The 18,480-nt window shown below is 44.8% G+C and overlaps 1 protein-coding gene across 1 annotated transcript; it reads left to right on the forward strand.

The window, feature by feature from the left end:
- The first annotated feature begins 9,373 nt into the window (after positions 1-9,373).
- Positions 9,374-14,855, forward strand: LOC125437059 (E3 ubiquitin-protein ligase Topors-like). The gene is made up of 2 exons (XM_048504428.1): positions 9,374-9,565; positions 12,678-14,855. The coding sequence occupies exons 1-2, from the start codon at positions 9,374-9,376 to the stop codon at positions 14,853-14,855; spliced, it is 2,370 nt and encodes a 789-aa protein (XP_048360385.1).
- The last annotated feature ends 3,625 nt before the right edge of the window (positions 14,856-18,480 follow it).

Below are 18,480 nucleotides of genomic sequence, written 5' to 3' on the forward strand. Positions count from 1 at the left end.
ATAAGACAGGACATTTAAAAATAATAAAATATTATGTGGGTTGTAGAACCAACCAGATATTAAACGATGCAAAATTCATAATAGGATCCAACTCACAGTAGTACAGATCCAGAGGTGGGATCCAGCAGGTTCTCACAGGTTCCTGAGAGTAGGTTACTAATTATTTGTGTGTGCTGAGAGGGGGTTACTAATTGGTGATTTTGCCACGTGATTTTTGTTTCAGTTACTCCCCTCCTGTCAGCAGTAGCGTGCAGAACTTGAAGCAGTCTAGCAGGAGGTGCACCGGCGTGCATGGCAGCCGGAGCCTGCGTGCATTCGTTTCCCGCCCAAGGACCGGCGCAGCGGCTGCGTCCTTGCCACAGCCCCGCCCAGGAATGCCCGGCCCCCGAAATGCCCGGCCACGCCCCTGTTGTGCCCCGCCCAGCCCCATTGGCGCTACGCCACAGTTTGAATCCCACCACCATGGGAACCTGTTACTAAAATTTTTGGATCCCACCACTGTATAGACCACTGTCTCCAATAATGCATCCAAGTAACTTTGTGGAGTCTTTTGCACAGTGTTACCCTTTTGCTTGCATAGAAAAGCACTATTGAATAATTCAGTTTTGCATAGTTTGTGGATAGACAGGAAAGTGGGAGTTTTCCTGACCTCTCGGGCAGGCCATTCTATAAGGAGGAGGCCACAGTGGAGAAGGAACATATAAGGACAATTGTTGATTTTGCTCTTTTGCAGGTTGGCAACTGCTGAAAGCCCTGCTCAGGTGAGCAAAGATGTCATGGTGAAGCAAAGGGAGAGAAGTTGGTCTTGCAGAGATGAGGGTCCAAGGCCAGGAGGGGATTTGCATGAGATAGCCGATACTTTAAATTTAGCCTGGTAACTGATGGGCAGCCAGTGGAGTGACTGTAGAGTGGGAATAATATGCCTCCTCCATGGCGGATTCCGCATGGGCCAAAAACAGCAGTGTGAAAATGGTGTGAAAGGGTTTACACCGTTTTCACACCACTGTTTTTGGTCGATGCGGAATCAGCCCATGTAGCTCCTGATAATAGCTAAGCTACAGCATCTTATACCACCGAGTTTTACTTTATTAATTTGATTTCTGCCCCGACCTTTCCCGGCACAAACCAAGTTCAGGGCAGTCCCAAACTGATGAAGAACTGGAGACACAACTCATGCCTCTTCTCTGGAAGCTAACTTCTACTCAAAAATCGTCATTCCAGGTTCTCATCATTCCTCCTTCGAATAGTGGAACCTGTTTAATTCAAAACTGAATTTCAATTGGTCAGCAGTTCTGTAAAGGTACACATCCAAAAAAGATACCCCCAAAAAAATCCAATCTAGTTTTTTTAGGATAGGATATACCTGAGGATTGTCCTTAAAGTCCTTCAATGTTTCAAAGAACTGCAATCAACAGCTTCTCTTCCCCCGCCCCCCGCCCAAACAAAGTGTCTGAGCAATATAGATCCAAGGCTACTCATTAAAATGTTATCAAAAATTGAGCTAGATCCTTCTCTTTTTCCACAGAATATGTATATGTGGGGAGAGAGAATTCAAATGTGCCCTTATCTTCCTATTCCTCAGTAGCCCGAAGAGGCATAGAACCAAAACATTTTTACTGTATATTTCTGTAGAATGCAATTTTGAGAGTTGACAGGTGGCCTCAAACTAGTACCCAGCATCGCTAAGTGCAGTCTAAGTCATCTGGAGAGCCACAGGTTGCAGACCCCTGGTCTAAGTCTTGGCCTCACTGTCTGCTGCATGTTAGTCATTTGTCTTGCTTTGCTTTCAGCCATGTTCTGCCTCTTCTATAGTACAAATTAGGGCAGTGTATTCCAACCTTTTCGACATCACGGTACCCTTGACCTCACTCTTCATATCTCACGGTACCCCTACTATCCTCCCCGCACCTTCCCCTCCCAGTTCCCCTGCTTGCCCCCCCAACCTTCCCCTCCCAGGGGGAAGGGAAGCACGGGGGTGGGGGGTAGGAGGTGGCTGCTGATTTTGCGGCAGGCCCTGCCCCCTGGGCCAGCTCCATATCCTTGCTGGTGCCGGCGGAAGACACCACAAAAGTGAGGGGGGGGGGCGGTAGCATTGCCGCGGTTCCCCTGGGACATGCTCACCACACCTCAGGGTACCACGGAACCCTGGTTGGGAATCACTGAATTAGGGTTTGCCAACTTTCAGGCCATGACCGCTGATCTCCTGCAATTACAGTCGATCTCCCAGTTAGAGATCAATTCCCCTGCAGGAAATAGCTGCTTTGGAGAGTGGAGTCTTTGGCAATATACCCTGCTGACGTCCCTCCCCAGCCTCCTCCCCCAAAATCTCGAGGAATTTCTCAACCCAAAGCTGGCAACCCTAGTATAGATGGAAGTGGTAGAAATTCAGCCTTTTGATGAGGAGTGGTCTGGTTACCCTCCAGGTCCCTTGGACTGTAAACTATGAATCTTTGTGCTTTAGACTTAGAATGGAAATAATGCAGCCACAGATCATTCATGTAAGATAAATGATGTGTGCAGGTGAAACTTGTTTGAACTAAGCCAAATTTTTTTGTTCTCCTGGCCATTGGTGCCTTTTTCAGCATGAGGCTGCTGCTGGAAAACAGATCAGTGCCCACAAAAGTCCAGCTCTGGACTCAATGAAGTTGCTAATACCACACCTTTGCATAGCAAATTCCACCCAAACACTTACTGATTGGTTCCCCACCTGGGGACATGACAATTTATACCCCACTAAAACATTCCCTTCTCACTGCACACAGTGTGTAACAGACTTCCCTCCGTGATACACCTCTGAAGATGCCAGCCACAGATGCAGGCGAAACGTTAGGAACAAGATCCACCAAACCACGGCCACACAGCCCGGAAAACCCGGCACAACAAGTTGCTAATACATTTCCATGTGTTCCAGACCATCCTTTTGAGAGTTGACATGTGGCCTCAAACTTTGCTCTCTGCCCCCCCCCCTTTTAAGAGATAAAACAAGTAGGATCTAGAAACAGGGACTTTTTAGTTATGGTACATTAGCTTCTGCTGGATAATTATTGGACAAAGTATTTGTTGTGCTAGGTGAAGGCCTGTTCTCTCAGGTGCGTGATGTTATTTTGTTTGGTCTTCCCCTCCCCTGCATTATATTTATTAGAATTTAATTCTGCTTCCTTTGCTGCTTAATTGCATTTTAATGTTTTCTTTCTGTGAGACTTTTATTTCTTTCTCTGCTCTTTTACATTAATTGATGTTTTACTGTTGTGACTTTGTTTTTGTTAGCCAGTTTCAGTGCCGTTTTTCTGGTTGAGGGGCAAAATATCCATATTTCCAATTAAATGAATCCGTATAGCACCCAAATAAAGGTGCTAAGTTGTGGTGGAATTTCCTGTAAGGACAGCATTTTCAAGTGACTGATTATGTATTTATATTTTCAGCGCAATGTTAAAAACATTCTAGGCAAGAGTCAGCCCCTCGCGTGTGATTGTGTCAGTCATACTGTGAGATGGGTCAGGTAACTGTCTTATCCTGACAAGTGGGACAAAATTTTTGTGAGTGATTCCTTAAAATACAACTGCAGCACAGCAAGTTGCTGCTTTAGTTATTGGCGCTAGAAGCAATGCAGGAGATCAGGATCCCTGGCAGGTTTCTTTAAATTTAATTGTATACCTGTTGAATTCTGTTTTCCCTCCCCGTATATTCTCCCTCTCCTATGCTTCCATTGAACCAGAAATTTCAGCAGTTAGCTTTTACAGTTCCCTCTCCTCCTGCCATCCCAGCGACTAAAGTTACATTGCAGAAATAATACATTTCATATTTCTTTAATTGTTCAATCCAACAAGATCCTCAATAAAGACAGCACATTTTCGATAGTTAAGCAAATGCCCATGAGTAAGATGCGTCACCAAACAGAAGCGTTCTGAATGTTTATACTGACAGGGATCATCTTTTTCCTTATTTAATAGATTATGGCATCATCCAATGAAGAGCTTAATTCTGACAACAGCTTTTCATCTGTGGCTGAGACAGGAAATGAGACTCTGGCCATGGCAACGGATGGGCCTTCAGACTCAAGGTGTCCTGTCTGTTTGGAAAGAATCCGAAATGTGGCGTTCTTAAATCCTTGCTTCCATAGATTTTGTTTTGGTTGTATCCTAGAGTGGTCAGACAGGAAAGCTGAGTGTCCGCTCTGTAAACAACGTTTCTACTCGTTCTTTCACACCATACGGTCTGACACTGATTTTAAAGAATACATTATACAGTTTGACAATGCGTCCTATGGCCTGTGCGGGGAGAGATCACCAACTGCTGAAGGACCGGACTTACTGCAAGATAATGGAATCTTGTATGAAGGATACTCAGGTTTCCATTCTCAAGCTAGAATGAGAACACTCGATAAACTGATGAGACATCTTGGAATTAGGAGGTCATCTCACCCAGCAGGAATATCCCTTGGGCAAGTTCGAGAACAAGTTACAATCAAGTTCAGGAGGGCACTTTATCGATCTGGAGTTCGTGTCAGAAATGTTCAGAGTGGAGGGTTGTATAGAGACATATCAGCCGTTTTTTTCCAGGGGAACCCAGTCCGCCTTAACAGGCTCGTTCCCTGGCTGAAACGTGAGCTAAAAGTGCTCTGTGGTACATATGCGTCTCTGATCAACAATATACAGCAAACCATTTTGAATAACATCACAATCTATGATCTAGACAGCCAGGCATTTGCTGATATTATACGTCCTCATTTGCTCCATTACACCAATCACTTCTTGCATGAATTCATCAATTTTGCCCGTTCTCCATTCAACATTAAGGCCTACGACTGGCGAGCCAGTTATGACATTCCTTTTCCTTTGCACGACGACAGTTTCTGGCTGTATTCATCACTCACTTCATCGTCTTCAGAAGAAGAGGAGGAGGAAGCGGAAACTGAAGAGTCTGATTATGAGGATGAGGAAGATGAGGAATCAGCAACAAGTTATGAAGAAGCATCGTGGGATGAAGAAATGTTAGGTTCGGTCAGTTTAGGTTCAGACCAGAGCGTGGATGAATATTTTCTGCCTTTTGGATCTTCAGATGGAGAACTTTTTAGAAGCGAAGACAACATGCATGTATTTTTTCAAGCTGATACGCATTTAGATACACAGGACAGACACTGCCCATTGCACAAGTGTGTCCTCAGTGAGATCGAAGCAAGTGCGCCGATGCTATGCAAGTCTATCCCCGGTTGCATAGAGGACGCGCAACACAACGTCGAGAATGTTGATGAAGGAGACGTGAGCATGGAGCACAAGGTCTTAAGAAGTCACAGCTGTGATGATGGCACTTGCAGTAGAGCTTCAGATGGCTCGAGTGTTGGCGACCTTGCCGTCAACAACCAAATGCCGGAGCCTTTGCAGACACCATCTCCGCAGCAACCAACGGACAGCACGGATCAGACGCTATGTCAGGACAAAGACACCGTGAGCACAAAGCTGATCCATCACACAGGGGAGGAGATTATTGTCATTGAGATGCTGCAGCCCAAAGCGGAAGACATTTTGGTTATTGAGCACATTGAACTGAAAACCAGAAAAATGAACAAACCCGAGCAGCAGCTGTGGGAAGGAGAAGAAACAGCGAGGTCTGCAGAACTGCTATCTTCCGCGGAAGACATACCAAGTGGTTCAGCTAACCAGCGGCAAACTGGATGCTTGTCATGCATCAGAAGACCCTGACTGGCGCGTCGTGAAAGCCAATCCCATACACACAAGAGAACCCTGTTAAATCGTTCTCTTATGGAGGTTATTCATGTTACACTCAATCCAATAAATTCCTATATATGAAAAGCTGTGTTGAATGTATGACAACAGACATCTGTTGTTAATCGGAAGCAAAATACCGATGAACAAAGGATGCAGACACTACGTTGGACTTGTGTCATGCATAATGTCAGTGTGCTGCCGGCAGATGCTAGCTAGGGCATGGCCAGACTGATCAGAGTCCAAGAGGGCAGCAAGCCCTTGAGGCACAGTCAAAACAGGCTGGAGTTAGGGCAGGCTGCAGGTGAAGGTGTAGTCCAAAACAGTCCAGAGTCAGTCCAAAACAGGGTGATGGCAGTCCAGAATCAAGGCACAGGCAGGAGGTCAGAGAAAGACCAGGCATTTGGAACTTACCACTGAGTCCACTGTGTGTAACAGACTTCCCTCTGTGATACACCTCTGAAGATGCCAGCCACAGATGCAGGTGAAACGTTAGGAACAAGATCTACCAGACCACGGCCACGCAGCCCGGAAAACCCACCACAACCACTTCTCCTATAGCAGTGGTGGTGAACCTTTGGCACTCCAGATGTTATGGACTACAATTCCCATCAGCCCCTGCCAGCATGGCCAATTGGTCCTATAGCCTCTGCCTTTGTCCACTTCATGCTGTTAGCTCATTACTTGGCTCTTCTGAGATTCCTGATGGCTCTTCCAGCTGCATGGCATCAGGCTCTGCTTTGGCTTGCAAGGGAAGGGAAGGGCTTGGAGCTGGTTCTGCTGTCTGCATTCTGCAAGGAGCTAGCTCTGCTTCCACGGTGGTTTCAGGCTCCACATCAGAGTTCTCAGTGCCCAGGGACTGAGCTTTTTGGAGGAAAGGATGGATGAAGATGTAATGCTTTATCATTGCAAAACATCTGTAGAGAAATAAGCCAACTGTGTGCTCCCCAAAGCTTAGAATATAAGCTTTGTCATTTTTAATGATGATATTTAAGATGGAGGTGAACATTACAGCCCAGAGTGATTTGCTGCAAATGTCAGTCAAATAATATTTCTGTGCCTTCTGTTGTTCTCCCTCCTCAACCCAGATATCTTGTCACTACTGTTATGGCTGGTAGGTAGGCTGTGTGTGTGTGTGTGGTTGGATTGCCTACCAGCCCACCAAGTGAACTAGCTGACAGAGGATCTGTCTGTTTTCTTTCCCTTATTCCTCTTTCCTCAGCACCTTCAATGTTGTTTTAATAGATGTGTAGTGGTTAAGAAGAAGAAGAGTTTGGATTTATATCCCCCCTTTCTCTCCTGTAGGAGACTCAAAAGGGCTGACAATCTCCTTGCCCTTCCCCCCTCACAACAAACACCCTGTGAGGTAGGTGGGGCTGAGAGAGCTCCAAGAAGCTGTGACTAGCCCAAGGTCACCCAGCTGGCATGTGTGGGAGAGCACAGGCTGATCTGAATTGCCCAGATAAGCCTCCACAGCTCAGGCGGCAGAGCGGGGAATCAAACCCGGTTTCTCCAGATTTGATACACAAGCTCTTAACTTCCTACGCCACTGCTGCTCCTTAAGAGTGGTGGACTCTAATATGAAGACTCCCTACTTCACCACATGAGTGGGGACTCTTATCTGGTGAACTGGATTTGTTTCCCTGCTCCTACACGCAAAACTTTCTGGGTGACCTTGAGCAAGTCACAATTTTCTCAGAACTCTCCCCACCCTATGTCACTGGATGTCTGTTGTGGGGAGAGGTAGGGAAGGAGTTTGTAAGCTGCTTTGAGACTACTTACAGGAAAGACAGAGTATAAATCCAAACTCTCCTTAAATTACCTCCTGTAATCTGCAGGCCCCCCCCCCCCCCCGGTTGTTCTACTACTACATTTCAGAGGATTCATTTCAGTGCCTTGGATTCAAACTGATTTTAAAGATCCAGGAAGGAGAGAGAACAGGAAGAGAGGCAGGAAGAAAACAAGCTTTCTACCTATCTATTGGCTGGTTCCGTTGGTGGTGGCTGTGTAGCTCCCTGGCTAGTGTCAAAGGAATAAAGATGGTGGGATATATTTATTCGTCGATAATTCATCCAAAAGGAATCGACGAAAACCGAAATCGACGAAAACCGAGGCACCATTTCCCATAGGAATCAATGTAAATCCAATTAATCTGTTTGAGGCACTCCAAAAAGTGCCTTGAATTGATTGATTGGCTTCCTCAAACCCCAGCCAACCAGGAGGCAGAGGGAGCTCCTTATTTGGGCAGTGACACCCCCTGATTCACTGCCCAAATAAGAGAACTCCTACCTCTCAACTAACTGGGGTTTGAAAGCAACCGAGGAAGACAGAGGGAGCTCACTTATTTGGGCAGTGACATCAGGGGTGTCACTGCCCAAATAAGGAACTCCCTCTACCGACTGGCTAAACCTCAAACAGCTGGTTTCGGTTTTTGAAGACTTTTTGTCTGTTTCGTTTTTTCTGGACTTTTTCTGGGCAATTTTTTTCTGGATTTGAGGATGAAAACTGAGGCAATCGATGAAAACCAAGACAAATTTTGCCCAGAAAAAGTCGATGAAAACAGAAACTGATGAAAACCGAAGTCAACGATAACCGAGGTACCACTGTGTGTGTGTGCGTGCGTGCGTGCGTGCGTGCGTGCGTGCGCGCGCACACACGCACGCACACACACACAGGTTAAATATTTGATTGTAACCTACACTGCAAACAGTGCATTACAGATTATTCTAGAAGGACACAGTTTGATTTGGAAACAAGGTTTGCTGTTCATTAGGATAACAAGGTTTGTTTGGGAACAAAAATATGTCAGTTTTGAAACTGAGTCAGAGGACTGCTTTTGTTAAGCCTATTTATTAGAGGCAAAACCAATCTAATCGGGAATATCCATCATCATTGAAGCAGCAAATAGTTCATTGAAGGCACATTTGGAGAGAAATTGTCTGTCTTCCCAAACAAGCTTATAAAGGAGTACTCTCACCAAATAAAAGCAGGGTGGGTAAGTTTAATTATTTTACGTTAGGAATTCTCCAAATCTGAACAAAGCACTTCATGGGGAAGCCTAGGGTCCCTTCCAATATAACATTTAGTGATCCATTATCCTTCTCCCCATACTGGTGAGCCCGATATGCCCACAAGGAGATCAGGAAAGCCCCCTCCCAGCATCTGGTATTCAAGGATATGTTGCCTCTGAGCTCCCGATTTAATCATCTTCCATGAATTTCACAGAATTCACTCCCTGGCAGCCCTAACTGGCCAGATAGAGAGAAGAGTTCACAGTTTTATGGAGGTGAAGTCGATCTATGGCTACCAATCTTGATCCTCTTTGATCTGAGATTGCAAATGCCTTAGCAGACCAGGTGCTCAGGAGCAGCAGCAGCGGAAGGTCATTGCTTTCACCTCCTGCATGTGAGCTCCCAAAACACCTGGTGGGCCACTGCGAGTAGCAGAGTGCTGGACTAGATGGACTCTGGTCTGATCCAGCAGGCTCGTTCTTATGTTCTTATCACAATTCCTTTCCGTCTCAATGTTGCTTTAATCCTCCACGATGTTGGGTTAGGAAGGAGGTACGCCACAGACTCATCCCACATTTTCCTTTTATAATACAGCATGTTTCAGTCCCAGATATTGGAGGGGAAGTAAAGATAGCACAAATGGCCTCCACCACTTTGATGACAAAGGCAGTGAAAACTCCTGGGGTGGGAGGAAGATGTTGCTTGACTCCCACAGAGAGCAACATGAAAGGCATCGGTCTGTGCAGAGAAAGCATGATCGTTTCAGTGGAGCAGATGATTCAGAAGAGCATCACCTTTGCACTCGAGGAAGCATCACCTTTGCATTTGCAGGTAGCACTTACTTGGAAGCAGTTGTACGCTATTCCTTTTAGTATTCAGAACAATCTCACTTTAAGAACGTTAAAGGACTACATGTACCCTTGGTCCAACATTTTATTTTCACAGAAGTCGGGCAGTTGCCTTGAGAAGCTTCTTACAGCTCACTCATTATATGTTTCCAGTATGTGGTATACAGAGGTATAACTGCTTCTGAATAAGAAAGTTCTATTATCAGGTTGCTGGGTCTATGTATGTGTGTGTGTGCCTATTGATCGGCACACACACTTCAAAATGTTGGCTGAATGAGTGACCTCAATTTCCTTCCCCCACTTTAGGCTGAAAGAAAGCAACAAACAGGCTTCCTTGCACTTTCATGGCCATTGAGCAGAGAGTGAACTTGGGCCAGAGGTGGGATCCAGCAGGTTCTCACAGGTTCCCGAGAGTAGGTTACTAATTATTTGTGTGTGCCGAGAGGGGGTTACTAATTGGTGATTTTGCCACGTGATTTTAGCCTTAGTTACACCCCTTCTCTCAGCAGTAGTGCGCAGAACTTGAAGCAGTCTAGCAGGAGGTGCACCGGCATGCGTGGCAGCCTGCGCCTGCATGCATTCGTTTCCCGCCCAAGGACCGGCGCTGCGGCTGCGTCCTTGCCACAGCCCCGCCCAGGAATGCCCCACCCCCGGAATGCCCAGCCACGCCCCCGTCATGCCCCGCCCAGCCGCATTGGCGCTACGCCACAGTTTGAATCCCACCACCATGGGAACCTGTTACTAAAATTTTTGGATCCCACCACTGACTTGGGCCTGTTACTTATGCCGTCAGGCCAGGGTTTCATGACAACAAGCACACACAATCTGTTTTCTTTTTGTCGGGGTGAGGGGTTGGGAAGAGTGTTCATGAAAAGCCATACTTGACAGCATTCGTGAGATTTTCCCCGGGTGTTCAGGAACCCTTTCCTTTGTGTGTGATCCTCTTTTGCTCCTATACGTTTTTCAATTGGCACAGGATCAACAGCTTTGCTGTTACAGCAATGTGTTTTTATATGCTAAAGTTTCCATGCCATACTAAAAGTTAAACATTTGAAGAAGGGCTGTGATGCAAATCAGGAACTCGTGTTCTATGACTTCATAGTGAGGTCAGCATTAGAACCTACACGGAGTTCTGTTTAGTCAACTGGAGGCTCATCGCCATGGGAGAGAGGAACTTGTGTTGAAAGCCACAGTTGGGTACCAGTTTAGAAATAATAACTTGGAAGAGGTAAACAGGAACTGGATATAATGTGTGACAGGGGAAAGTGGAAGGTTGTGATACTACAGAGGGTAACATAAGGCAAAAGTATTGTTTCTATTTGTTTACTTAACATTTCTAGTCTAATATTCTTCTGCATTTGTAGGTACTATGAGATGTGAGGTTTCACAATGCCAGTAGTTACTAACATCTATAAAATTTGGAGGAAAAATGGGCTAATTATTGAGGGGCTGCCTCTGCAAATGGTGACCCTGTGTTCAGTTTTCCCTCTCCATAATGCCCAACTCAACTTTGTCCCTCATAGCAGTTGCCAGTGTTGTGGAATGGGGCAGGAAAAATGATCTGTGTAATGACATGAGGACATGAAATAAACTCTATTGGTTATAATGGAAGAGGCAAAGGAAATATGACACTGTGCTTCTGGTTTCAGCAGCAGACCGAGTATCATGATCAGAGGCGTAGCTAGGCCAGAGTGTGCCCGGTGCACACTTTGGCTTTTTCGCCCCTGCCCCCCCGCGGCCCCCCCCACGGCCCCCTGCCCCCCCACGGCCCCCACCCCTCCCCCCGTGGCAGCCCCCCCGTGGCACTTCATTCCACTTACTTTTAGGAAAGGAGCAGGCTGAAGAAGCCTGCCTGCGTTGCCTGGGCCTGGTGGGAACTACATTTCCAGGAGCCCCTGGGAAATGTAGTTTCCACCAGGCCCAGGCATTGCAGGCAGGCTTCTTCTGTGGGATGTTCCATTCCTAAAAGTAAGTGGGGGTTGCACCGTGGGGGGTGCAGGGGGGGCAGGGGGATTTTTCCACCCTCATGTGACCAGAATCGGTACGCCCGATGCGTTGCGCACCCCCCGCGCCCTGGTGGCTTCGCTACTGATCATGATCTGTACTTTCTCAAGTCTCCTAAACCCCATAAAGTCAAATTATTCATTTTCTAGGTGCATCTAAGTTAACTTAGCTCAACAGAATTCAATCAGAAACTTATTTAACCAAGTAGTAAACTTTGGACACAATCCTAAATCATGTACTCAAAAGTAAGTTCCACTGAAGTTAACTCCTGTGTTGCAGCAAACTTTCTAAAGCAAGAACAAATATGCTAAACAGAGCAAGGAAAATCAGGAGGGGATACCAATCTTTGCCCACATTTTACCATAGTGATAATAAATAATATCAGTTTTTTAAATGCAATTTGCAGTGCTTCCAAAATCTTATGTTTTATTACAAAATGTCGCTGGTATTGATTTTATGTACAATTTTCTTACAGTTTCAAATTTCAACAAACATCTGTCTGCTAACTAATTTAGATATCTGCTGCATTAATCCTGTTCCGATTCTTTGCTCCAGTGTGTGAAGCTCTATTAATAAAAAGCTACACTCCAGCCGATCAGCTGTTATTTGGATGTGTGTGTGTGTATGGGAGGGGGGGTGCAATGGACTCAAGGCAATCACAGTAATGGGGGGTTCAAGAGAAGAAAGGAGAAAAGGTGATTTATCATTGCTCTCCTCTGCATAGCAACATTGACCTCCTTGGTTGTCTCCCCTCTAGGTACCAACTGTGGCCAATGCTTGTTAGCCTCCAAATACTGACAATATTGAGCTAGGCTGGGATCAGGCTGCTGCTGAAATATTAGCTTTTTGAACAAGGCTCCATGAGGTCAGACCCAATCGGTAGGTCAGAGAAGCAACCACACGTATAATAGTTGGTTGGACCATCATGTAAGTGTACCCCAACCTAGATAGGTAGACCCTTGAATTCTTCTCAAGTCCTGATGAAATCCATATGATCCTGCTGTTCTTTGGTAGCATAGAATGATCAAATAACCACAACAGTACAACAAAATCAACTATTTAAGCAAAGTCTTCTTTGTGCTTTCTTTCAGATAATGAAATCTTTGCACAAGGAAAGTAAATCGAGGATTGGCTGTAGATCTACCAGTAGAGGTTCTTTAGTAAAAACAATTGTGCTAGATGCGGCTAGGAACTCAAAATGTGGCATTTGTTTAGAAAAAATTCAAGATGCTACTTACCTGAATCCTTGTAACCACCGATTCTGCTTTGCTTGCATCCAGAACTGGTCTAAAAAGAAAGTCCTATGTCCACTCTGTAAGCAGCGATTCTATTCATTCTTTCACATTGTGAACACGAAAGGTACGTTTTGTGAATACGTTCTTCCTTTGAGTGATGACTCCTTTCCACATTCTGAAACCAGGATAGGTCATGCATCAAGTTCCTCTCAAAGGTCTGCATCACCACCTGACAGCGGGATAGTGCACGATGAAATTAGCGGAACTCTCAGTCAAACAGAGAAGGATGTTTATCAGCTGATGCGACAGTTTGCAGTAACAAAGAGACCTGGTAATATAGACATAATAACCCTTGGGAAATTTAAAGCCCATGCTGTCGTTCAGTTTAGGAGAGCTCTATACCATGCTGGCCTCCTTGTTCAAAAAACTCACTATCCAGATTTGTACCGAAATGCTTCAGCGGAGTATTTCAGCAGACACCCAGATAGCTTCGACAGGTTAATCCCTTGGCTGAAGCGAGAATTAAAAGTGTTGTGTGGGAATCAAAAGTCATTGATTCAAACTTTGCAGAGCTTCATTCTAAATAACATGACTCAGCATGATCTACGGAGCAAGGAGTTTGAAGATCTCTTACGGCCTCACTTGCACCATTTCACCAGCCACTTCTTGCATGAACTCATCAGTTTTGTACAATCGCCATTCACTATCAAGAAATATGACTGGCATTCCACATATGAATGCCCACCTCTTCCAAAAGAAGGTTCTGATTCTTTCATTTCTTCTTCAACTTCTGATGATGAGCATTCCCAGCTTCCGGATGATGATCAGGCACCCGAAACTGATGGTAATTTAGATGGTGGAAACCTGGGAAGCCCCCAGTCATGTTCAGAAAATGATCCATCAGCTGTGGTAGATGGCACACAATATCCTAACAAAGAAGGAAATAATTTGGAAGACTTGACCAGTACTGGTATGGAAAAAGATGGGCATTCATCAGATAACTTTATTCAAAATCAGGGGGTTAGTTTACCACCAAACCCATCCGTGCAGCCATCATTATTACATAATCAGACACTTCCATGCAAAAATGAAAATGAAAAGATAGGAGAACCGGATCCTGTTCAGACATGCAGCTCAAAGAACGTCGAACCTTTTGAGGATTCCTCAAATTTATTAGCATCAGGTGACTATAATATATCTAATTGTAATAATGGAGAGATTGTGGCAATCCCCAATGAGCAACATGTATCAAAAGGAGAAACAATCCAGTTCCAACAACCAGATGTTTATACCAACTACTCAAGATGTTCCTCTTCAGAAAGGTGTACAACAGTATCTCCTGGCAGGAAGAATGTATTCAAAAAGCGGGGATCAAGGGGTATCGAATGTTATGCGGAGGAAAGGCATGGAAGGCAAAGTAGAGCAAGAAACTACCAAGAAAGAAAGCAAACTACAAATTACACCAGAATTGGAGAAAGGAGGCCGAGAACAGAGGCAGAGAAACCAAGATGTCAAGATGTCAGCTTATTTCACCAGAACAAAATGCTTTTGCCGTTCAAAAATGAGAACATTGTCACTAGGAATATAAGCAAGTCAAGATATCAGCAAAGTAATCATTTTACAAAATTAAGGAACAAAGACTATGATAATTTAAGGAACAGTCCTGCCAGTGAACCTAGCTGGAGATACCTTTACTACAAACAAGATTATGAAAGGTATAGGTATGAGGAATTCATGCGTCAAAAGGCTGGTGAACCCAGATTTTATCATCCACACATGCTGACTGGCTCCAAGGGGAGGTCATATTTCTCCCCAGAAAATAGAACATCAGCCCATCAGGAAAGCCTGGCCAAAGGATGGAATTATTCAGAGACACACAGAAGTGCAGGCAGGCCAAAGAGCAGATTTGTTGCATTAGGACCAGAAAGAGGGTCTTTTGAAAAGCTAGGTAGGAGAAGGAAGCACAAATCACACCACCTGGAATCTGGCTATGCAAAGGGAGGGGCAAGGTATTTCCAGGATTATATTGTGTAGCTAGAGGTATTGCTACCAATCTCAATGCAATAAAAGAGACCGAAATGAACACTATGAAGGGAAGGCCACAGAAGACATCGCTGAACGTTAACAAGGGAAACTCCATAAAAGAACTGAAGGCAACAAAAAGAAAGGCCATAAATATAAATACAAAATGGAATAGGTTGAAGAGGTGTCTTTTCTTCTCTCTCTCTCTGGGTGTGATTTTGCCCTGTGGGTCTCAAGGATGAAATTAAAAAAAATCTTTATTGATGCATGCATGTATGCCATTCAGTTTCAGTTGTATACTTTCTCAGAGTCTTGAAAATAAGGAGGAACAAATTAAAAATAAATGCAATTATATATATGAAAACAAAATACTCAATTAAAATTACCAAAAGCTCATATTTTGATTATTTCTTGGAGAAAGCCGCCACTGAGAACAGTGCATTTGAAATAGCAGAGATTAATCTTATCCCCTTTTCTATGATGGATGCTCTTTCATCATGAATATGAATCTTCTGGCCCCAGGTGAAAAACAAGGCGCACAGGACGCTTCTTTTACAATTTCCCTGTAGTAGTTCAACTGCCAAAGTGTTAAGGTATTCTGTTTTGTTTTGTTTTAAAAGCTTGCTTCTTCACCTGCCGGAATGGCTGGAACCGAAAGCATTTTTCTTGTAATCTGTGTTTACTATAGAAAACTGTAGAATAGTTGGGTTTACAATACAACAACCTTTATTAGGCATATTAAAATAGGCTCCAGAGCATTACAGACATTTCTGAAGTACAAATCAAAAGTACATTCAAAACACAGACAGATAAACTATCTAGCATTGGACATTACATAGGCTCATTCCGCACATGCAGAATAATGCACTTTCAAACTGCTTTCAGTGCTCTTTGAAGCTGTGCGGAATGGCAAAATCCACTTGCAAACAGTTGTGAAAGTGGTTTGAAAACGCATTATTTTGTGTGTGCGGAAGGGGCCTTAGAAAGTTCTGTCACTTGTAAAAGAAATTTTGCTACTTTTTCCAAGAGCACGGCCTCTGTATTATTTAACAAAAGCTCCACAACAGAGTTGTCAGAGTCTCCTTCAGGTTTGTCTAAGACCAGCCCAGGAGAGAAATTCCTAATACCCACATATCTCGGACAGTCAAGTATAATGTGAGCAAGAGTCTCCACTTGGTTTTTACAGTTTGGACAGACCCAATCCTGGAGAGCGATAGATAGGTAGCGACCCTTTGTAATGGCCAATAGGTTGGACTGAGAGAGCTCTCAGAGAACCATGATTAGCCCAAGGTCACCCAGTAGGCTGCATGTGCAGGAGTAGGAAAACAAACCCAGTTCACCAAATTAGAGTTCTCTACTCTTAACCACATAGGTGTAGCTATAATGTGACAGCAGGGGACAACCAGCCCGGGCAGCCCTTGTTGATTCATGTGGGGCCCCCCCTGGAAAATTGCTCCCCACACTTCTGCCAGCCAGGTGCAGTGCGGCATGGAGCAGAGCCAGGAGCCACCCGGGTAGGCCTCAGCCGGCTCGGCTTCTGCCCGAGGGGTGGGCTGAGGCGAACCAGAGAGGGTCTCCACTTTTTTTTCTCCCTGCTGCTGGCCAAGGTAAGTGGGGTGGGGGAAACAGGCAGTAGGGGGGGCATGGCAGGAAGGAAAACTGGGAGTCCACCCTGGACTCCATTTTCCCTAGCTACGCCACTGCTTATACCATGCTGGCTAGATTCAGCAGTCTGTTGAGGTTGATTTACAGTTGAAAAAGTCACACACCTTAAGAAAGAATGAAAAGAAAAATGTTCAACCGTCATTGGTCCTAGGATTTCCAAACAGTATGTTGCGTTCTACTGATTATTAGGTGGACGTGTCCTAGTTTGCAGAAAAATACTGAAATTCATTTTCTGTTGATCTAGAAATAAGTGACGGCTCCTGAATGAATAGCTGAACATAAGCCATTTTAGCATAAAATGAATGGAATGTCATTTTGGGGCTGGGACCTATGACTATGTTCTACATGATAGCTACTATGAAGTGTACTGTTCAAATGGATCAAAAGAGCCGTGCAATAATTCCATGATACTGGCAGCCTGCTAGCAGTTTGTTGACGTCAATATTGTTTACTATGTAAATGTTTACTGCATGAATATTGTTAGCATGCTTGGGAAAAACTTTGATAAGCTGTATTATAGGGTAGATATTCGTACTCCAAGGCAAGTTTCAGTGCATCACGAAGTGGAGAAATATGCCACCCAAAATAAATCCTGTTTCAGCCACTAGACCAGTGTTTCCCAACCTTTTCGAGGTCAGGGTACCCTTGACCTCACTCTTCATATCTCAGGGTACCCCTGCCGCCACCCTCCACCTTCCCCTCCCATTGCCCCTGCTTGCCACATCCCCCACTTTCCCCTCCCAGGGTGAAGGGAATCACTGGGGGTGGTGGTGGCTGCTGACCTTGTGGCAGGCCCTGCCCCATGGGCATGTCCTTGCTGGCGCCGGTGGGAGACACCACAAAAATGAGGGGCAGGGGCGGTAGTGTTGCCGCGGTACCCCTGGGACATGCTCCCGGCACCCCAGGGTACCAGGGAACCCTGGTTGAGAATGGCTGCACTAGACGTTATTTTTAAAATAGTTAACCGTGTGGTTCTTGATGAGTTGTTTCCACTGCAAAATAGAACATGTCCCATTTGCTTGCAGTATGCTGATTTCCAGCAGAAGGCTTATGCGAACTGAATTTCATGGATTTTGATAACTAGTTCTTATGAAGCATATAATCCACATTAGTGAATGTGTGTTTATTTCCTAGCATTATCATTAAATCTATCAATTTTAAAATCATAAAAAACTCAAGTCTATTGCCTGTGTAATTCTAAGATATAACTATAAGGAAAGCAGGAAGACTTTGCTGACTCAAATGTGGTTTTTTTTTCATTAACTGTAATTAAACTTAAATGGCTGCTACTTTAATTTCGCACCAAAGCGTATTAGTAGCATGTAAATATTCTCTAGCTTTTGTGACCCCTGTTCCTGAAGCTTTACTGTTCTTTCGTTCACATGTTAAAGCAAGTAATGTTATCTCATGCACACGTATCAGCGGTACCCATTTCCCTCATCCACACATTACAATGATAGACTCAGCCGGCTTGAAGCAAAAAAAAGGCTGTGTGCCCCACCATGCTCTGATTGGCCGGAAGGCCCCACGTCACTCTCTATGGCGGGAAAATTGAATTCACATTCAACCCCCTGATCCTCCCCTCCGATCTGGATTCAGCACGTGTTTTTTAAAAAGGTGCACATCCATGCAGGTTCTTAAAAAACACGTGATAAGGCGGAGAGGGAGCACAAGAACCAGGAAGAATGAGTGTTCGCCGATCAGGCTGTGGGGAGTTTGTCGTGAAACCTGGATATTTTGCATATCACACTATTAATCGGCAGTGGAGATTCGACCACTGGCATATTCTTATCTGGTACACTGGATTTGTTTCCCCGCTCCTACACACAAAGCCTGCTGGATGACCTTGGATTAGTGACAGTTCTTTTATAACTCTCTCAACCCCACCTACTTCACAAGGTGTCTGTTGAGTCTTCTTGCAGGAGAGAAAGGCAGGGAATAAATCCAACCTTCCCTCCTCCACTACTACTAC

This window comes from Sphaerodactylus townsendi, linkage group LG07, assembly GCF_021028975.2.
Source record: "Sphaerodactylus townsendi isolate TG3544 linkage group LG07, MPM_Stown_v2.3, whole genome shotgun sequence".
Taxonomy (NCBI): Eukaryota; Metazoa; Chordata; class Lepidosauria; order Squamata; family Sphaerodactylidae; genus Sphaerodactylus; species Sphaerodactylus townsendi.

Excerpts from the sequence above, each read along its gene's own strand:
- LOC125437059 (XM_048504428.1), top strand. The coding sequence starts at position 9,374 with ATGGCCTCCACCACTTTGATGACAAAGGCAGTGAAAACTCCTGGGGTG. Across the intron at positions 9,566-12,677 it reads CATCACCTTTGCATTTGCAG|ATAATGAAATCTTTGCACAA; the intron begins GTAGCACTTACT and ends GCTTTCTTTCAG.